General features: G+C 45.1%; 1 protein-coding gene across 1 annotated transcript in view; it reads right to left on the bottom strand.

Annotated features, from left to right (window-relative positions):
- ZC3H3 (zinc finger CCCH-type containing 3) overlaps positions 1-22,751 on the bottom strand; it is a 524,599-nt gene that overhangs the window by 23,801 nt on the left and 478,047 nt on the right. The window contains 2 exon segments of the mRNA XM_020995271.2: positions 4,433-4,683; positions 9,076-9,260. Coding sequence (XP_020850930.1) covers positions 4,433-4,683; positions 9,076-9,260 — 436 coding nt within the window.

Here is a 22,751-nt window from a genome sequence, read left to right on the forward strand (position 1 = left end):
TCAGAGACCATTTAATTTAACACCTTCAGTTGACAGGGGAAGAAACTGCTATCAGCCCAGAAAGGGGACCTTGTCTAGATCCCACAGTTTATAAGCAGCAGAGTTAAGATTTGAACCCAAGCCCTGAGTCTAAATTGAGTGCTTTTCTCTCTGTACTCCACTGCCAAGGCTGTGATTATAGCAGTTCCTTCCCTCTCTGTCTGAAGGGAAAGAAGGGACAACCAGAAGGCAGGGTGTCTCCAGATCCACACCCCATCCTCCTTCACCACTCATGCTGGCTTGCAGAGAGCAAGGAAGGAGAAAAAGGGAGGGCAAGGGAGGAAGAGAGAGAATAAGACCACAGGATTTAGCACTGGATGAAACCTTAGAGATCATCTGGCTGAACTTCCTCATCTTATAGATGAGAAAACTGGGGCCCAAAGAGGTGACAGGATGTGCCCAAGATCAGACAGGCAGCAAGCAGCAGAGCCAGGATTTTAATCCAAGCCTGCTGGCTTCAAATTCTGTGTTCTTTCTATTGTACCACATTGCCAAGGCTTTCATTATAGCAGTTTCCTTCTTTCCTCCTGGGAAAGAATCCTTGGGGAAGAGATTCCCCCCATATCCACACAAAGAATATCTGTCCCTCCCTACATACAAACAAGGGTTGGAACATCCAGAAGAGAGGAAAGGGATCCCTGAAGCCAGGGCTGGGCACCTTTCAGGATAAGACTTGGGGGCTCTAGCCTCATCCAGATGGAGGCAGCTCATGTAGTGGCCCTTGGGTCCCATGAACAGACAGCACTGCCTCCTCAGCAGGCCAAAAAGTACCCTACGATCACAGGGTTTATAGCTGGAAGAAGCTTTAGAGATAATCAAGCCTAACTGCTTCATTTTACACCGTGGGAAACCAAGGCCCTGAAAATGAAAGTAATGTGACCACGGTCACAAGTGAATACTTGGCAGGTCTCTGGGCTGGGGACACGGGGAGGAGGAGAGGGATTTGGTGGTTGTGAAGTGGAAGACAAGAAAATAGGTGGCAGAACCTCCAAAAAGTTTGCCCTCCAGAAGCAGAGGCTGTAAACAAACTAGAGGCAGCCGCCCCTCTGCCTGAATTTGCCAAAGCGAGTGTTTGAGCGTGCTCAGCGGAGCTGTTAAAAAAGGCTGTAGCGAGCATCTTCCATTAACGTTACGACCGTGAAATATGACAATAAAATGATAGCCGTATGGTCGCAAATTTGCAGCCCGCCGAGTTGCTCGGGGTTTATCGTCACTCAAACGTGCAGAGAGCTGTAAAATGTTTACAGAAAGGGTCGTTTGCGGCCATAAAATCCTCCTTTCTCTCCTAAACAAGGCTGAGTGGAACCATTTACCAAGCCCCAAATGTTCATCGGGGGAGAGGGAAACATCTGTTCTCTCCAGGAGTTTTCAGTGATCTTCTCGAACAAATTAACTAAAATGGGTGCTTTCTAATTAAATTAGCCCTCGCCTGGAATGGCTGGCGTTGGTGCGGCTGGGTACGATTAGCACATGGAGCACATGGGCGGCTTAATGGGAAGGTGAAATATGGAAACGCTTGGTACCTGCTGTGCACGGCCCACCCATGCCCCTGTTCCCTGGTCTGGGGACCCACGCAAGGAGGGACACACAGAGAACGCCTGAGGTCTTCCACTCTCATTCTAGCTCCCATTCGCTCCTGATTGGAAAGTCTTGCTCTCCTCCCAACTCCACTGCTTCTAATCAGCCATACCAATCCAGGCCTCTCAGCTGCCATATGAGCAGATATCCGTTCCTTCCTCAGCTCCATTATTTGAGTGAATGAATACACATGAGTACACCCCCCCTCCACGCGTACACACATGAATACAAGCATACCTACGATTAGCACATGCGACACCTGCACAGACACACCCGCATATACCTTCAGATCCAATGTCCACTCTTTGCTGCGTTTTTGCCCCCCAGGCGTGAAACAGTCTCCTCTATCCTTCATGTTAAAGGAAGGTCCCTCCATCCCTTCGAGGCCCTAATCAGGTGCTACATCTTCCATGAAGCCGGCCCTTATATCCTGGGTGAAAATGAACTCTCCCTCCTCAAGTTTTTCATGGCACTTTGCCTGGATCCCCTTTGCCCCTACCTTGTATTATACTTACTTGCATACATGTCATATCCTCCCTATTAGACTGTAAACTCCTGCAGGGCAGTGGCTGTGTCATTCTTCATCTTTCATAGGATCATAGGATTTAGGACTGGATAGGACCTTAGAAATCATCTAGTCCAAACTCCTTATTTTACAGATGAGGAAACTGAGGCCCAGAGAGGTTAAGTGACGTGCCCGAGGTCAGACAGGCAGTAAGTAGCAGCACTGGGGCTCAAACCCGGGTCCTCTGATTTCAAATTCACCTTCCACTACATCGTGTTGCCTCTTTTTGTGTATTGCCCTGACTGTAAGGCAATACACAGATCACACAGCAGGCACTTAATGTGTGCTGAACATAACAGAATTAATTCCCCAAGTGAGAAGCCCAGATAGGACATAAGGCTGGGAATCACAGGCCATCCAGGCAGGGCTCTGGCCTAACCTCCCACATGGGCCCTGGTCAAGGAAGCCGAGCAGCATCTGAGCTAAAAAGAGGTGGGCCACAGGGGCCCCTCAGACATGGGCTAGAGTCTCTGGAGTTCTTATAGGGGACGGGCATCCAGAGCCCACTCCTTGGGAAGACTTGGCTGTTCTTCCAGTACCTTCAGCAGGGCCACCCCTAGGAACATAAATCCTGTTTCCTAGCTATATTCCCCTCCAGAGGGCTTTGTCTGAACCCAGTCCTGAAGTCTATGGGCATCAGCACAAAGTTTCCTTCCCCTCCTCCCATTTAACCAGTCTCAGTCGACCCTTGACCTTCACATCTACCCCAATCCAAATACAAGAAATAAGGCCTTGCTTTCAGGGAGTCCCCAGTCTAAAGGGGAGACATAGCCCCTGCCCTCATGGAGCCCCCATCTAGAAGTTTCTTTCTCTCTTGGGCCCCAACAACCTTTTGTGCCTCTTCCTTTTCATATCCTGCTTTGTACTATTGTTTTTCAGTCATTCAGTCATGTCCGACTCTTCACGACTCTGTGGACCATAGCACACCAATACTGCCCGTGGGGTTTTCTTAGCAAAAATCCTGGAGCAATTTACCATTTCCTTCTCTAGTGGGTTAAGACAAATAGAGGTTTAGTGACTTGCCCAGGGTCACACAGCTAGTAAATGTCTGAGGCTGGATTTGAACTCAGGTCTTCCTGACTCCAGGCCCAGTGCTCTCTCCACTGAGTCACCTTAGCTCCCTTCTGCTTTGTACTATAGTTTATCTTTAAATGTCTTTTTCCACTTCTATAAGCTACTTGAGGGAAGACACTATACCTTATCAATTTTTGCTTCTCTTTCAGAGTTTGGCACAAGGCCTGGCACATAGCAAGTATTACTAAGTGTTTGTTGAATATTTGAATAAATGATCAAGAGGGCTTACTAATAATTATGTATCTCTCTTTACTCCTGTCCCCAACAGATCTACCCTGGGAAGAGATTACTTACCTAATAACCTAGTTCCTCCTAGAAGTCTCCTCCAGCTTTTTCAACCTCCCCACCTGTTCCCCATTTTCCACACAAGGGTCCTAAGAGAAAGTCTGCTTAACTGAATGAAAAAGTGAGTGCTCTCCTTACTTCCTATTCTGGAGACAGGAAGCTAAGGACCCCGGGGATCACAGGGTCCTAATCTCTTTCCTTTTGGAAGAACCTACCACAGGACAGGGTCTCTCTTCTGCCACCTTCCAGGTCCCTAAGAATAGGAATAAACACCTGGAATAGAGGAAGTAATTTACATTGGGCAAGTAGGTCATGCAAGGTCTGAGAGGGAAAATATTGCCCCTACCTTTGCTTGGCCTGAGGGGTAGAAACAGACCTTCCCCACCCTTACTCTGAGGAGACAACAAACTATTTTAGGGGAGCTCCTGACCAGAAGCACTCTCCCTCCTTTGAATCTCTGTGATAACTCCCATTCTATGAGTCTTATCATAGCCTGCCTTATGCTATAATTACACCAGTTATTTTTCCCACTACTAGACTATAAGCTCCATGAGGGCAGGGCTATGACTCATCTAAACTTTGTATCTTGATAAGCATTAGGCACTGTATTCAATGCACAGCAGGTGCTTATTAAATGTTTGTTGTTGAAATCTCAGCCCTATAACCCAGTCCTACCACCTACCATATCCTTGCTTGTGTGGAGAAAGCAGGGGAATATTCCCCAGTCTTCATTTAGGCAAACTCTTTCTTAAGGACTTATGAGGAATATGGAAGTTGTGTTGAAGATAAAGTCAGAAATGGGCGGTGGGGGAGGGAGGGACACTACAGCTCAGGGAGAAGGGAATTCATGGTGGGGCTCCACACAACTACCCTGGGTACCCCCAGTCCTACCCGTCTCCTCTTTGGCTGGGCTCTTCCTATGTGCTCGGGAAGCCGAGTGGCCCCGAGGACTAGATGAAGACTGCAAAGAGATGTAGGAGGGCAGCTTGGAGAGGTTCCTGGAACCTGAGGCCTCCATGTTCCCTTCTTGTGGCTCCTCTGTATCTGATGATGCTGAGGAAGATGCTGATGATGATGACAGGAAAGAAGAGGAGGAGGAGCTGGAGGCATTTGTGTCCTGTGACTTCAGAGATGTGTACTTCCTATGGGAGAAAGCAGTACAGTAAGAATGAAGGCAGGCCTGGAAAAGAGGGGAACCAAGTGAAAGCTAGTGGACTGTCTGTCCACACTGCCATGTGGGTTCGAAGAGCCCCTTCCCCAACTCTATACCACTTTTTCCCCTTTTCTTTCTTTCTTTTTTCTTAAGGCAATTGGGGTTAAGTGACTTGCCCTGGGTCATACAGCTAGTAAGTGTCAAGTGTTTGGTCTGAGGCCAAATCTGAACTCAGGTCCTCCTGACTTCAGGGTTGGTGCTCTATCCACTGCGCCACCTAGCTGCCCCATCTACACCACTTCTAGCAACCTGTTGTTTGCTAAACTCTTCTTTTCCTGCCTTTCAAATGGCTTTGGGAAATCTAATCTCTTTTCTTTCAGAAAGACAAGATTGAGAACTTGGCAGGACCCTTAATCCAAGCCCTCATTTTATAGATAAGACTCAGAGAAGACCAAAGTCATAAAGACAGCGAGTAACAGAGCCGGGAGCTGAATCCAGGTCTTCTGGCCCCAAATGCTTCACTAGTTTCACTTTCCCCTGATCCTGTGACTTTGTGTCTCTCATCTGCTGCTGGTCAGTCATGTCTGGCTCCTTGTGACTCCGTTTTGCATTTTCTTGACAAAGGTTGAAGTGACCTGCCCAGAGTCACACAACTAGGAAGCGTCTGGGGCCAGATTTGAATTCATGAGGAGGAATCTTCCTGACTCCAGGTCTAGCACTCTAGCCACTGTGCCACCTACTTAGCTGTCTCTCATTCCTTTTTCCCTAACCATCCTTAACTACACTGAACTCCAACGTTAAACATGTCAAGACTGGGATGCTGGTGTTCTAAACCAACTTGTCCTCTCCAGGATGAAGCATAAGTGTGGCACAGTATGACTGAAAATACTCTCAGATTCACAATTTCCTTAATCTAGGTTTTTCTGAACTTGTGAACACAAAGAATTTTCATGAAGACTATAGTCTTTGTGATCTGTTGTGGCTGAAAAACTTACTCCCCACTCCCCCAGTGGCCAACCTAGTGCTGAACCTTTCTATGCTTGGATGGCAGCCACACAGCACATCATTAAGCCCATTTTGCAAACCTTTTTGATTTACAAGGCCCTGCCAGAGCTTTTGCTTTTGACGGTACAGCCTCTGAAGCCAGGCTCCTGCATCCTTTGGAGGAGGTGGAGTCAAGTGGAGGTGCTCTGTATATAGCTAATAAGTAAACTGACTGAAGAAAATGGCAACTGAGCTAGAGTCTGAAGGATAGAGACACGGGAAGGAGAGTCTGTAGGCTGGCGGAGTAGTGTGGACATTAGTTTGGAGACGAAAAAGTCCAACGCATCTTTGGGAAATGAAAAGCAGTTCATTTTGGCTGGGGACAAAATAAGGTAGGTTCAAGGTAACAATGGGACTTAAGGTTGGAAAGGTACTGTAGGGTAGTACCAGAGCCCCGAGGACATGAAATGACAGACTAATGAATCTGGATTTTATCTTGCAGAGTTTCTTTTAGAGGAAAAATACTACCGCCACCAGCAGCAGCAGCAGCAGCACCACCAGCAGTAGCAGCACTACCACTACTACCACTACCCCTACAAGTACTGTCTTCATATGTATATTCCATTCTATAGTTTCCAAAATGCTTTCACATCCATTTATACACTAGCCTCAGGAACAGGGTAGGGCAGGGATTGTTGCCACCTTATGTAGAAGAGAAAACATATTCAGAGGAAGGAAATGTGCCTGAATCATGGCATGTAGTAGGAAGGGGACTGTTTACAGTCATAACTCCAGGGTACAAGAATGTGAAACACACTTTGCTATTCCTTACCCCAGCTTGGTTCGGAGAGAGTGACCTGGCACAAGTTTAGTAGGGAGGGGGATTGGTTCTAAAATCTAGTACTGTGCAATTTCCAAGTCAGACCTATCACCACAGGCCCAGGCAAAAACAGTAGCAAATAGCAGGGATAGAGGCAGTGAGGGCTCAAGAGTGAGTGCCAGTGTCTTTGTGACTGAGTATTCACCAGCAATGTCTCAAGGAGGAGCAGTGTATAATGTAATGAATGAAAGGAGCCTTGGATTTGAATCCCGGCTCTGTCACTGAATTATGTGACCTCGGGCAAGTGCCTTCTGACTTACAGCTTCCTCTTCTATGAAATGGGAACAGTCATCCTTGCCCTCTGCTCCCCTGGTAGAAGTGGTATCTGAAACATCATCTACACAGAAGGCAATGTGGGAGAGTGGACCCATGACTGATGGGTCTAGCTCAAGTCTGAGTTCCAGTTCAAGGTCACTCTACCTCTCTGAACCTCAGGCTTCTCATCAAAAAAAATGAGGACAGTGCTTACACCACTCTAGTTCCTACAGCTGATGTGTGGCAAGCATATTATAGATCTTAATGAGTATTACTGCTATTATTTCTTCTGGCTAGATTCAGTACTGCTCTCTGAGGAAGGAGAGGGTGAAGGGAAGGGGAGAAGGAACTTGCAGGAAGGGGTCTATCTCCAGCATGTTGACCGACCTCCAGCTGGAAGGGACCTTATAGGCCAACATTTTACAGATGAGGAAACTAAGGCTCAGAGAGGCAAAGCGACTTGCCCAAGTCAATATGGGCAGTAAGTGGCAGAGCCAAATTTGAATCCAAGTCTTTTGACTCCAAATCCAGCCCTCTTTCTACTGGTTCCAGGCTTTCCAATTCCCTCATCTGCAAATGAGGGCTCAAAGGACTGGTTCCTTGGAGCAGGGAATGGTAAGGAAGGCAGTCCCAGGGACAAGGTGGGGAAGGGCAGCTAGGGGGAGAAAACCAGGCAAGTTCCACTGGAGTGCTTGAAGTACCTGCCCATCCACCTCCCCCCAGGCATTCCTCCTGTGGTCACCAGGAGGATTTGGGCTTCACTCCCTCTGAAGAAGCCTAAAGATCAGTCCAAGGCAAGGCCCTCAGCTGGGTTGCTCTCTATTGTATACAAGGCTCAGGTACCTCTACAGATTCAGACAGGGTTTGGGGATGGGCTATGGGCCAGGGTCGTTCCTGTCACAGTCAAACTATGGGAAGAAAGGCCAGGGAGTGCCTCCAAAGGTCAGAGAATCAGAGGATCTATATTAGCAAAGGAACTCAGAAATAATTTAGTCTAATATGTTAATTATACAAATGGAGAAACTGAGGCCCAAAGAGGGGAAAAATTTACCCAGTGTGTTACCCTACATATGTCAGATATTTCTAATTTATTTATCAGTTTTGCTGATATTCCCCTCTTCTTCCTCTCTTTCTCCTCCGTCTTTCTCATTTCTGTCTTTCTTTTTTTAATTCTTTGTTATAGGAGGTGGCTCTCTGGTAAAAGGAAAAGGGATACAGGGGGAAGTTTAAGTGACACAAAAATAAAAATAGATTTTAAAATTTTATCCAGGTTCATAAGCTAGTAATTATAATAACAGTAGTAATAATAATAACATCAATTAGAATTTGTATAGTGCTTTGTTGGCAAAGCACTACACATACTACCTCATTTGATCTAACAAATCTAAAAAATGGCAGAGTTGAAATTTGAATCTGGGTTTTCTTGGTAAGGATACAGGAGAAGTTTGTCATTTCCTTCTCCAGTGCATTAAAGCAAACAGAAGTTAAGTGACTTGCTTAGGGTCTGAGGCTAGATTTGAACTCAGGTCTTCTTGACTCCAGGCCCAGAGCGCTATCCACTGAGCCACTTTATACAAGTACAACGCAACACAGACAGTGCTCATTTGTGGTTTTCTAAGTCAATCTGCAGCCTTCAGGAATCCATTTTTATTTGAGTTTGACCACTGCTCTAGTCTATTCCTAGCCTAGGAAATCCTTTCGGTAGCCACAGGATGAATAGGATTATAATTCTCTGCTGGCAATCTTCACCAATATAATACTAAGCCCTGCCAGGAAGTTCTTCCAGGTGTCTAACCCAGAATATGTGATTCTGCCAATCACTTACTAAGGAATTCTAGGCAAATTCCTTCTCTGCTTCTCTAGGCCTTAGCTCTCTCTCATTAGTAAAACGAAGGGACTGTACTAGATCATAACAACTCAATTTCTGAAGTGACTTTAAAATTTACTAATTTTTTTTAAAAACAAAAATCCTGTAAGCAGGCAGTATAAGGACATTCTCTTGACTTTACAACTGATACTGTGTCTCAGAGGAAATATCTTACCTAGGGTCTTGTTACAAAAAAGTGACAGATCCATGATGGCCTTAGAGGTTCCTGGTTTTCAGTATTTAGGCCTATGATCCACACTCTCCCTGGGAGACCTGGGCCCTAATTCTTCTACCTGCAGAAGGGGCTGGTAACGGAGCTAGAGTAGGGGGAGTGGGCTGGAACTGAGTCCCTGCTTTCCTTGGTTTGAGCACCCCTCCCACAGCCCCTTCCTCACCTGGGGCCAGCACTCCGCAATCTCCTCCATTTGGTGGGTGAGTCGTGGGTCTCAGGGGGCTGTGTAGGAGCAGACCGCCTATGGAGGCGCTTCCTGGGCCGGTGGAGCAGCTGGCACCGTAGGCCTCTGGGGCAGCTCCCCTTCCGGGAGAAGTCTGGGCACAGGAGCATATGCTTTTTCTTGCACTGTGGGAAAGGACAGCAGAGACTGAGTCAGGGCAATGAGAGAGGAAAAGGGGTGAGGTAAGACACTGCTGAGGAAGCAGGAGGAAGTGGTCAGAGCTGGCATCCATGTGTCTGAAGTCCTCACGACATGGGCTTACTAGCTCTTGAACCTACTCATTCTTTCCATTTGCCAATTCCAAGCATAGTACTCAGCATTCAAATACCTCCTCTTGGAGAAGTCGATTCTGATCTCCCTGGTTTATAAGACTTTCTTCCTCAGACCCGACAAAATTCTTTTTGGTACTTAATGAATTTTTCATACAATATTTAATATTTTTATAGTTTATCCGTGTATCTTAATCCCCTAACAGACTGTGAGCTCCACATGGGCAGGAACCATGTGCTATCTAAACTTTGTACACACTAGGTAGCTCCTAGTAAATGTCTGTGGAATTAACAAATCCTCTTTCTAGTCTGTGGGCTCCACAAGGGCAGGGACTATGTCTTACTTTGCATAGCCCGCATTGCTCAGCACAGGTCTCTACCCATAGCAGCTACTTAATACAAGTACTAGATAATGTACTCCAGGAGGGGAAGGAGTCTTTTATCTAAGCTTCGTTTCTATGCCCTTGCCTGGTATAGGGTTCTAAGACCTCAATAAGTATCTATTGAATGAATGAGCTTCTAAAATCCTTCCTTCTTGAGGAACACTAGTGTGTTATGTCCCAAGCTATACTGCACGACAGAGAAGACAGCAGGAGAGAGAGCTTACTGTGGCCTACAGTGGCCAGCAAAGGTTTTCCGGAAGAGGTGGGGAAAGATGAATTTAGCAGGAGAAGGAGCCATTTCCATAAGATGCCCTAATATTTGTCCAAGGCTTCTCCCGTCCTTTCCATGACAGGTTCTAGTCTTGAGCCCTCTCTGTTAGAAAAGCCCTGAGGAAGCTTAGCAAAGCCAGGCATGAGGAAACTGAGGACCAGAGCAGTAAAGGGACTTGTTCAAGGTCACACAGGTGGTCAGGGGCTGAGAGAGGTGGTAAGAGAGGCAGAACTGTTCAAATTCATACCTTCTGACTGCAAAGTCAGTGCTCAACCTACCACAATGCCTCTACTGGAATCTGAACCCTAATCTCCCTGTTGGTGGGTCTGCCAGCCTCAAGACTCTCTTTACTTGAATCCATTCTCCATTCTGCCACCAACGTGTTCTTCCTAAAATGCAGGTCAGACCTGTCACCCTCCTACTCAATTATCTCCACTGGCTCCCTATCACTTCCATGATCAACTACAAAATGCTCTTATGGCATTCAGAGCCCTTTAGAACCTAGGCCCCTCCTACCTTTCCAGGCTCCTTCACCTTACTCCCCACTTTGATCCAGTGATCCTGGCCTCCTGGCTGCCCCACGAACAAGACACTCCATCTCTCAGCTCCGGGCATTTCCCTAGTTGTGCCCATGCCTGGAATGCTCTCCTTCCTTGCCTGGAATGCTCTCCTTCCTTACCTCCCCCTACTGGTGTCCCTGGCTTCCTTCAAGGCCTGACTAAGATCCCATCTGCTACAGGAAACTATTCCTAACCCCTCTTCCCTTCCCTCTGTTAATTATTTCTTATTTATCTTGTATATAACTTGCTCATACTATTTGTTTGTTTGTTGTCTACCCCGTTAGATTGTGAGCTCCTTGAGGGCAGGGGATACACATACACACACACATGTATAAATCTATACATTATACCATATGAATAACTGAAAATGAAGTGTGTTAGGCATCAAGGGTCCTCCTGGGGTCAGGCCTAGGCACTATCTGCCTCTTGCAGGGCCCATCTTCCCCATGCTCTCCGGCAGAAGCTAGTGTTAATGATGCTGGCAGAGGAAATATAAAGTACACGGCAGTGCTAGGGGTGAAAATTGGGCAGGGAAAGGAAGCTAAAGGAAAGAGACCTGTTCCTTCTGGCTCAGTGGGCAGAGTTGTCCTTGGCACTCCCATCCGTGTCTGGGCATTCCCAGCTCTGGGGGACTGAAAGGGATGGCACCGGCTGGGCCTGGGGGCTGCCCTGGCCCACACTGTGTCAATCATCAGGCTCTGAAAGGGAAGCTTTCCCAGTTCACTTGTTCACTCCCTCCCTCCCTTCAGCCAGCACAGAACATGGCCAGTTATGAGCTGCTAATCCCTCCCATCAGCCCTGGGGATAACTTCACTTTCTCCTGACCCTACTGCTCTTTCCTCACAAGTTTTAGTGCCTGCTGAAGAGGTGGGAGGAAGTCCCTTGGTCACTTCCCCTTCTTTGGGCCTCAGATCTGCAAAATGAGGTTAGAATGGATGTTTTTAAAGATCCCTTTCAGTTCTCAATCTTATTTTATGACCTCTGCAGGACTTAGTTTTCTTATCTGTAAAGTAAGGGAACTGGACTTGATGTTTTTTGAGGGTGCTTTCTAGCTCTAAATCCCAGGATTCCAGGGTAGAGTCTGAGAAAACTTTCATGGCGATATTCCACTAGGCTTTGATTTAATCTGCCCTCCCAGTTGTCCTGAAGGGCCTAGTGACGATGGTCTGGGTCTCTGGCCACTTGGGAATGCCCATATTTGCAGGAAGGAAGGGAAAAGTGTTGGTTCCCAGCTTTCTCCTTTTAGTCAACAGGGAGGCCCAACAGGAGGGGACGGGGGGGGGGCAGGTCGGCTGAGGCCTGGGGCAACGCTGGACTGAGCCAAGGCCTGGCTCACCCGAAACCATCCACCTGTCATAGGGTAGCTAATTATACCCAGGCTGGGCCCCATGCCAACTGGCAGGTGGCTCCCCAAAAAGGAGGAGAGACCATGTCAGCCCAGAGGCCTTAGGCAAAGGAGAAAATAGACCCAGTCTAGTGCTGAGCCAACCCCCTGCCCAGGCTACTCGGGTCCCCTCCAGGGTGTGCCCTGTTAGGTCTCAGGGAGCTATCTGTACAGCTTGCACAGAGAGGGACCCCTGCATCGAACAAGCACGACAATGTTTCTATAGTCCGTGGAATGAAAGGGTGGCATCTTGGGTGAACTTTGGGGACAGAGTGCTAGAGTTCAATTAGATTACAGAAGTTACAAATGGACAAGTCCTTGGAGGTCATTTAGTCCAAGCCCTCCGAGACCCAGGGAGAAGTGAAGAGTCATAAGGCACAGGGGTGGGATTGGAATCCCAGCCTTTACCTGCTATGCCACAGTGCTAAAAAGAATGCCTTTGTTTTGGGTGAAAGGCCAATCCTACCTTTTAGCTTTTACCCCTAACCCTTGCGTGGTAACCTTGCATAATGTCAGTGGACGGCAGCACTCTCTACAGCCTCTCCTCATCTCTGTTCGATCAAGTTTTCTTTTTGCTTCGGAACTTCTCTTCTTTGAAGCCTTTCCTGATCTCACCAGCTGAAGTTATTTCTTCCTCAACAAGTTTCTTATGACCCTTCGTCCAGATCTTTCCTTTGCCCCTTCCTGGTCTCTGTACTCCTACCTCTGTGTACTTGCTATACTGCCCCTGTTAGACAATAACAGCTCTTTGGTGACAGGGGAGGTATTGCTTTGTCCTCTTTATCTCTGGAGTCTATTATTATAGTCCCCTGCACATAAATACTCAGTACTTAATGAACGTCGATTACTGCATGGTGTGCTGGAAAGAACACTGGCTAGGAATAAGACCTCAGTTGGAATCCTATTTTTGCTATTTAGAGCTTAGGTTAAGTCACCGCCCCTTTGTGGGCCTCAGTTTCCTCATCTGTGAAATGAGAATGAACTAGAAGGACACTCTAAGGCATTTGTGGCTCTCAAAGTTTGTGATTCCATGGACTGCACTGATAAGACCCCAAATCAGGTACCAAGATATATTGATAACAGTAGAAGAAAGGGGAGGGAAGGTGATTAGGAATTAGGTGCAGTTAATTAGAGAATACAGGGTACAAGAGGCACTAGAAAGCTGGAGACTTAGGGTGACGTGGGCATCAGGAAGATTTAGAAATTAATGACAAGAGGGGCAGCTAGGTGGCGCAGTGGATAGAGCACCAGCCCTGAATTCAGGAGTACCTGAGTTAAAATCTGGCCTCAGACACATAACACTTACTAGCTGTGTGACCCTGGGCAAGTCACTTAACCCTATTGCCAAGAAAGGAAAGAAAGAAAGAAAGAAAGAGAGAGAGAGAGAGAGAGAGAGAGAGAGAGAGAGAGAGAGAGAGAGAGAGGAGAGAGAGAGAGAGGAAAGAGAGAGAAAGAGAAAGAAAGAAAGAAGAAATTAGTGACAAGAGAAAGCCCTGGGTGAAGGGCAAGGTCCTCTGGATCTGGTCCAAGCAGAAGCTATAGTTTTGGGAACTTGCAAGGGTTAGGAAGACCAACAGCCCAGGACAAGTTCTTTCACACATTCATGCTTCATCAGCCTTTAGACTCCACATCACCATTTTTGGGAAGGCCTCTCTATTTCCTTTCCCAGTGACTGGTCCCTTCCATGTACTTCTAAAGACTTTAGTATTTGTACTGCACAGTCAGGACAATAGATGTTGTTCTCTTAATTGTTGCCCATGTTTATATCTAGTATGTCAGATTAGATTAGGAGCCCTTCCTGTTTTTCACCTAGCATTTACTTCTACTAGGTCTGCTAGGTACACAGTACACAACAACTATGGGTGGACTGATGTTCTGTCTTGTGTGGGGAGGGGCAATGAGGATTGGGGAATGGGGGGACTTTACTTTTACTGAGGACAAAACAAAAAGGAGTCTTGGAAATGCCAAGGGAAAAAATGTCATGTCTGTGAGGGACTTAGGGATGGGATATAGCCAGGCTGACTCATGGGCCTTTTACTCCTACCTCTGTAACCTTGGGGTTAGGGATATCTTCAATAGAACTTAAGGAAATGACCAAGGAACCATTCTGTCCTACTCAGCCCAGTTTACCAGCTCTCCAGGTTCTGACGTAAACCTGCTGGCTCTGGTACTCTGGCTATGTCACCACCCCAATATTAACCTAGAAATCCTCTCCCAGAATACCATCTGTCCTTCTTACAGCGTCACAGCCATGCCACGTAGGCAAGAGAACAGCTTTCATCCTCTGTGAAGTTAAGGACCCTTGGGTTCCTGGAGGTCATAGGAGACAGTACCAGGAAATAGTTCTCTTCTGACATACCCAGGGTTAGTTAATACTTTGATGGATGGGATTTTACAGTTTTGCCAAGTCTCTGTCCCTCCATTACAACAATTCTCATACTCCTAGGGTTCACACTCAGTTTAGATGACAAGTGTATGGGGTTTTACAAAGTTTTTGTCTTTCCATTACAATTACATTCCCCTTTCTAAAGTGCTTTAAGATTTACAAAGCACTCTCCACACAACAGCCCTATGGGGTATGCAGTAGAAGTACTGTTCTACAATTCAACTGTACAAACATCGCTTAAGTACTTCCTATGTGGAGAACAATGTTGGGTGCTGGGAAGGATACACAGTTTATTTAAAAAAAAAAAGAAGGCTAGAATACAAGATAAGTGCATAGAAGAGGGAGCTGTTATAATTATTAGAGCACTGGTTCTTGAACCATTACATTTGAGCCTGAATCCAAGTCTGACATGTACTAGCTGGGTAAATCACTTAACTTCTTTGAGACTCAGTTTAGGAAACTGAGGTTCAGAGATGGAAAATTTCTTACCAAGGACAACACAGCTAGTATTTGTTATAGTCAGGATTTGAACCATTCGGTCATACCACGCTGCATCTCTTGAATATCATAATAGTTCTGTGAAGAAGGTAGGAGAAGAGTTATTATCCCCATTTGATTACTGGAAAAAACTGAAGTGTGGAGTCTAAGATTCCTAGTCGGGCACACTGAGTGTTTCCTAAGGGGTCAAGAACTAGGATAAAGGAAAGACTGGTATTAGCATTACGTTCTTTCCAATCCAGCAAAATCCAGCCCATGGTCAGCTGTGACCCTTTCTTTCTGATTTGAGCAGTTTAAAGAGACATGGAGAATAGTGAATTCCTCATACCTCTAATACCAACAGTTTCTATTTCTTTAAGGTGTTAAGTTTAACATCAGGTTTTCCCACAAAAACCCTGTAGTGTAAGTATTATTATTATAATTCCTTTTTTAGACAAGAGAAAACTGAGGCTTTGAGAAGTTAAGTGACTTGCCTAGGAGCCCAGAGCTACAAGACAAAAACATTTATTAAGTGTTTGCTGTGTACAGAGCCTTACATCAGGGGATAGGGAAGACATAAAGTTTAGATAAGGTCCCTGCTCTCAAAGAGCTCACAGTCTAGCAGGGAAATAAGTCAAGCAACAATAAAGCTACTCTGTGCTGGAGCCAGAATTGTGAAGTGTAGCACTCTTTTCACTATACCACACTGAGCCTAAGTAATGGCAGGTCTAGCATCTTTGCCTTCTGCACAGCCTATGTTCAGGCCCATGCTCATGCTCTTGTTCCTAAAATGTGCCCTACCCCTTCTGTTGTTCATTTATGCTGATGGTACATACCACCATTCCCCCAGTCACACGCTCTTGAAAGCTCCATGTTTCAAGCCTTCCACTAACCCTCAGACCAATGACACTGAGAGTCCTATTGACTCAACTTCAGAAAGCCTTCTGCATCTATCCCCCGCCTTGCCATTCTCACTGCCACCACCTTGGTTCAGCCCCTCATCACCTCTGGCCTGTAGTACTGCAACAGTCTGACCGGTCTCTTTGTCTCTGTTATCTCCCACTTCAATCATTTGCAATGCCATTGTGTTCATCTTCCTTCTCTGCTCCAAAGCTTTCAGTGCTCTGTTATATACCAAATAAAGTGCAAATTCCTCAGTCTGGCTTGCAAGGATCTTTACAAACTTGACCTCTCATTGCCATGGCACCCTAGTGCGTCTAGCTTCTCACATTCTCAAGGGCAGGTGCTGTGTTTCCTCCCTCAAATGACAGGCTCCAAGAAGGCAGGGACCTTTTTTCTGCCCCAGGAATTCCTGAGGGAAAGGCTGTCTCATCCTCCCTCTCTCTCTCTCTTCATAGCACTCAGTACTCACTAGGGAGGAATGTCGGACTCACTGCTGCCTCTCTTCCTTAGGGAACATAGTCAAGGAAGGGGCAAAAGAAGAGCCATGTAGAGTCCTAGGGGTCAACCTCAATTCTGCCACAAGGGCCACAAGTGGGCAGTGTTCTCTCTATGAGAGACCAGCTCCTCTCCTAGCGTCTCCCAGATTGAATTCCTATCAAGAGGCCTTCCTTTCCTAACCCATCAAGCCCTGCCACGACCCCTCTAAATATGAGGGCCTAGAGGAAGCATCTCTTCTTAATCAGTATTACCCCAAGATAGGTGGCCGAAGATCACAGGATCACAGTGTTTAGAGCAGACACAGCTGAAACTCAGCAGATATTCTGGAGCCCAAGGCCCAGTGTAGTCACAGGCATGTAAACCCGGCCAGTATGGATTTTATTTTATTATTTTTTTTAAAGAAAGAATTCACTTACTAATCAGTTTGTTGACTGAGGATATCTGCTTCACATTATAGAAGAAACAAATTAAGCAGCTAATATAGCGCCCGGAAAACATCTGTTATACAAAGCCAAAATTAAAGAGAAACAAAATTAAGCTCCCTTTGTGGCTGGTTTTCATACAGCTGCACTGGACTATAAAAGAGCTATCAAAGGAAGTGCCATCCCCATCCATCAGTGAAGTGTGCATGGTGGAGCTCGCCAGACCCAGCCCACCAATAGGAACTGCTTTTGGAGAAGAAAATCCAGAAACTCACAGAAGTTACAGCTCAAACTCAACTCCCAAACTGGTGAGAGTGCTCGAGGCTGCACCAATGAGCCAATCACAATGGCAAGGCTACTCCATTACTGAAAGAGTGGGCAGGCAGATGCTTACCAGCAAGCTTTGGGACAGAAACCTATGTGGGCACAATGGGTTCTTAGCCGGTTCCAGGAAAATGGGACATCAGGTGAAATGATGTAAATAGGGCAGTTAGAACAACAAAACTATGTTACACATATGAGAAATGCACAATTGAACGTAGAACATTATAGCTTCATTTGTGACTTTGTGGTGGAGTTTAGCTTGAATGCATTAAGAACAACAATAATAGGAGATTTCCATTTCTATGGTGCTTTAAGGTTTACAAAGTGCTTTCCTTAACAACTACCATAGGGTATTATTCCCATTTAATAAGGAAGGAGGTTAAAGTTTAGAGATGTTATATACCCTGTCCAAAGTCACACAACCAGTGTGACAGTTAGACAGAGTAAGGATTCAAACCCAGGTCTCCCAAATCCCACACTCTTTCTGCTGCAAAATGACTTTGTTAGGGGATGAACATACTGGGTGCTGTGCCAGTCAGTGTGTGTGGGGAAGGAAAAAATAGGAGATACCCAGGCCCATTCTCAGTTTTCCTTTTGACGACTAATAAATCAGGTGCTAATAATAATCTAATAAATAAGTAACAAATTCTCCTAATTCCCCCTCTGCCCTACACCAGGAGTAGTGGTATTTTTTAGAACATTCCTACATCAGACCTTACAGGTTACAACGTAAGACATATTTTAAACAAACAATAGTAGAATTTCCACCCAAAGAGGCAAAATGTGCCTCTCTGTAACATTCTTCACAGCTTTTAGTTTTATCTTGGAGAGCCACAAATAGGACTTTGCTTTTCCAGATGTTAGCCCTTCTCATATTTGAATACTATGATCATGTCTGTCTTCTCTTCCCGCGCGCCCCCCCCCCCCGGTTTCTTCTCCAGGCTAAACATTTCTAGCTAATTCAAACAATCCTTAAAGACATGATTTTTAAATTTTAAAATCCTATCACCTAAGTCCCGGTCACTTCTTTTCAATGCTCCATTCTGTCACTGGGACTAACACTTTGCTCACTCTGCATACTAAGTATCTATGATTACCTTAGTGTTTTTGAGTATAATGTCACAATATTGAATCAGATTGAGTTTGCAGTTCAGTTAAACTCCAAAAATTTTTTCACACGTATCATGATATAGAACCTCCTATACCACATACCATAATAAATTCTAAATAGCTAAGTACTCTACATATATCACATCATAAAAATTATGAGATGACATCTATGTTATAGATGTTATATCTTCTACAACTATGACTGGGGGAAGAATTAATTGATTACACAAGAGACGTAGCAGATTATAAAAGACTAAACAGAAAATTTTGATTAAACAAAACTTAAAAGTTTATGCATGAACAAAATCAATGTACCTAGAGTAAGAAGAAAAGATATGAACTGAGGAATAAAAATTCTCTGACAAAAGTCTGAAATCCAAAATCTATAGGGAACTGACACAAATCTAGTGAGATATACTCCAATAGGTAAGTGGTCAAAAGAACTATGCTTTACCCATTGTCATGCCTCTACCATTCTGAACTCATGCAGTTGATTCCTTTATCTATGTCACTGATAAAAATGTTGAATGGCACATACCTGTAGACTGAGTCTGGTGAACATCAATCACCACAAACTCCCGCGTGTTGACATATATCATATTTTTTGAGTATCATTATTCAAACTTTGATGAATAGGTATCCAGCCCGTATTTTTCAGTGCTTTTCCACAAGGATGTGATGGTAGCTAAATGCTTTGCTGTTATCAAGATGTATTCTATTTACATCATTCCCCTAATTTACCTATAGAGGAGATAATTCCTAGGGTCTCTTTTGATTCTGAAATTCTGTAATTATGTGAGATGAAACTGGCTTGGTATATTTCAGTCTTAGATCAGCTGGCTATTAGTGAGCACTACATTCTTTTCTAGATATTCACAAACTGTACGTTTAACAAATGTCATAGGATTTTGCCAGGGATAAACCGAAAGAGTTTAACCTCAGGCTGTTCTGTATAATCTGGCTCTATCCCTTGTTCCCTTCAGAGGGTGTGGGGGTTTGGTCGAAAAATTCATTTTGTGGCTGGTCTGAGCAAAACTACTTCAGGAATGTAAATTTGCTTTTTATCATTGTATCTGCTCTGCAGAGCATCAAGGGTCTATTGGTTCTCTGGGTTTCATCTACTGGTGGTTTTACAACCAGCATCACATCCCCATGTCTTTAGTTCAGTGCAGATCATTGAGACCTAAGGGGATACAACTTGAGTCCCCGCCTTCAGCAGAATAAGATGTCCCACAAGTGTGAGTGTCATGACTCAAAAAAAGAGGTCATGGGGCAGCTCGTTGGTTAGGCAATGGGGTTAAGTGACTTGCCCAGGGTCACACAACTAGTAAGTGTCAAGTGTCTGAGGTCGGATTTGAACTCAGGTCCTTCTGACTCCAGGGCTGGTGCTCTATCCACTGCACCTGGAGTCAGGAGAACCCGAGTTCAAATCCAGCCTCAGACACTTCACACTTACTAGTTGTGTGACCCTGAGCAAGTCACTTAACCCCACTTCCTCACCAAAAACCAAACCAAAACAAAAAGACGTCATAAAGCAACACAACAGTTCCTGGCTGGGACCCTGAGCCGATCTGTCATTGCAACAGATCCAGAAGTTATCAACTTCCTATCGTTTACCTTGGGAGCTCTGTCCTAGAAGTTTGTTGCTTATTGCCCTTCAAGGCGAAAGTATCCCTTAGGGATTTTTAGGGGACACCTGAACTCTTTTCTATACTGTTATCCTCACTGCCACCAGCTGTCCAGATCAAGGATCTTCCCAGCCCACCACCTGCCCCCAGGGCTCATTACAAACACTGAGGGTCGCACGGTTTCAGCCACAGGATGGTGTGACGCAGTGAACCCTGGACCTGGGGTCAGAAGACCTGGGCTCTAGCTCCACCTTGGGTAAATCACTCAACTTCTGAACTGCAGCTTCTTTATCTGTGAAATAGGGATGATGATTCTTGTACTATTTATGTACAGGGTACTTGTAAAGAAAGCTCTTTGTGAGCCATAATATATTACAGAAATGGGACCAATTATTAAAAGGAAAGTTAAAAGCACAGAAATCATATAACATCAAGCTAAATCATAGTGCTAAAGAAATTATCTGTCCAGTGATGAATGGTTCTCATGCTTCATAAGTTAGTCAATAAATATTTGTTAAGCACCTACTGTATACCAGCCACTGTGCTAAGTGCTTGAGATACAGACAGAGGCAAAAGACAGTCTCTGTCCTTGAGGCGCGCACAATCTAATTGGGAGGACAACGTGCAAACAACTACTTTTCCAAAAATCTATATACAGGATAAGTAAGGAATAATAAATAGAGGAAAAGCACCAGAACTGAGAGAATTGCAAAAGTTTCATGTAGAAGTTGGGATTTAAATTGGGACTTAAAGGAATCCAGGGAAACTGGGAGTCAGGGATGAGGAGAGAGATCATTCTGTATAGCTAGATAGAGTGCTGGGCCTGGAGTCAGGAAGATCGGAAGGCCTGAAACACATACTAGCTGTGTAACTCTGGGAGAGTCACTTAACCTCTGTTTGCCTGTTTCCTCATCTGTAAAATGGGGATAATAATAGCACCTACCTCCCAGCATTGTTGTGAGGACCAAAGAGATAAGATAAAGCACTTAACATAGTGCCTGGTACATAGTAAATGATATATAAATGTTAGCTGTGATCACCTATTATTACACTAAGGTGGCGGCAGTTTCAGAGGAGAGAAAGGGGCATATTCAAGATATGTTATGAAGGTAAAATCGAGAGGCCTTGGCCACAGTGAAGAACTGAGGGTGACAGCCAGATTGTGAGCCTGGGGGACTAGGAAGTCTTCCCTTGACAGTAACAGGGAAGTTTGGAAGGGGAGAGGGTTTCGGGGAAAAGATAATGAGTTCGGTTTTAGAAATGTTGAGCCTATGGCACTCAAGTTTGAGATGTCTAATGGGCAGTTGGAGATGTGAAACTAGAGTCAGGAGAGAAGTCAGGAATAGACAAATAGATCTGAGAATCATCAGTATGGAGATGATAATTGAATCCATGAGAGATCACAAATTGATTCTAGTCCTACCTAGTTTTCTTGGGTCATCTTATGTGGCCTGATCTGATGCCTCAAGGTATGAGGCATGTTCTAATTCCTAATGTCAGAGTGACCTAGTTGAGTGGCTGCTTCCTCTTGGACCCCTTATTTTCTGTTACCAGTGTTCTTTAGAACTCCAAGATTGTACTGGTTCTTTGGGTTTGGTCCATTGGTGGTTTATAATTAGCATCCCATCCTCATACCTGATATTTCAGTGGGCCTGATGCTCTGCTCCCTTGCATCAGCAAGGACATTTGAGACTGCTACATTTATGACCACACAATCCAACCTTCATAGATCAATTACCTTTGTCACCAGTTGGACCCTCAGAGTCCACATGGGCACTCTTTATTCACTGGTAGCATAAGGAAGGCAAAGGTTTTGATAGGTCTTGCCTATCAAGAGCCAAAAGAATAAGAAGAGATCCTTTATTTCCTGCCTGAAATATCACCACCCTCAATACCCTTTCTCTTTTAGGAACCACGCTTGCTAATCAATCCTCTGAACTTTGGTTTTCCTTGAATCAGGCTAGGGGTTCTATGCAAACAAATGTGGGCAGCCAGCCCTGTGGGTATTGTGAGATATGAACATAGCAAGCACAGAAATTCCTACATATTAGTAATTGTCTTTGCTGAGGACGTGAAAGCTGCCCCTCGACTCTCAGTACTTTTCTCTTCACCTCTGTCTGGCCCAGCTCAGTACTGCATTACAACCTCCAGCTAGTCTCTTCACAATCGCTTGGGATACACATATGGGTAACCTGCATTTTGGAGGTCTATGACAAATCCTAGGTGCCTGGTTCTGCTCTCCACTGTCTTTCTAGAAAGAACCCCAGGTGATAGGTGAGGGAAGAAAGAGGAAGGGGAAATTATTAGGGCAGGCTACTTCTGATGAAGGCTTAATGAATAAGTGACAGTGCCTAAGGCAGGAGACACAGAGCTACAATAATGCCTTGGTACTGGGTATTAGAGTCAAAAAGATACCTCACCCCAAAGTAGGGGTTCCTGAGGGCCAACTATGATGGCTGTTTCCCAGCCTTTCTTTCTCATCAGTACTGGTCTCTCCATCATTGCCCAAGGAGATTTTTGTAATAGCTTCCTGTTTCCAGTTTTTACCCCATCTACTCATCCTATACTCAATGCCACACATTCTGAAATCCAGCTCTGGAAAGGCAGTACAGCATAATGGAAAGAGCACTGTCTCTGTACTCAGGAAACCTAGATCAGAATTTGAGCTCTAGAAGTACAACCACGGATAAGAGGTAGAGACTGTTGTCTCCTCTTAAATGGGAATAACACTCTTACTGTCTACATAATGAGGATATCATGAGGTAAGGGCTTTGTAAATCCTCAAAAACCTAAAGAAATGGAAATTATTATCATCATGCCCCTCTTCTGCTAAAAGACCTTTCCATGGCTTCCCACTGCCTATATAATTTCCAAAGTCCACACTGCCTACTCTAACTCCTTCATTTTTTACTGAGGAAAACTAAGGTTCACAAAGGGATGAAGGAGACTATTAGTATATCTTGGGGAAAAGAAATTCTGGGAGTCATGGCTCAACACCATT

This window comes from Phascolarctos cinereus, unplaced genomic scaffold (assembly GCF_003287225.1).
Source record: "Phascolarctos cinereus isolate Bilbo 61053 unplaced genomic scaffold, phaCin_HiC Scaffold_4;HRSCAF=312, whole genome shotgun sequence".
Lineage (NCBI taxonomy): Eukaryota > Metazoa > Chordata > Mammalia > Diprotodontia > Phascolarctidae > Phascolarctos > Phascolarctos cinereus.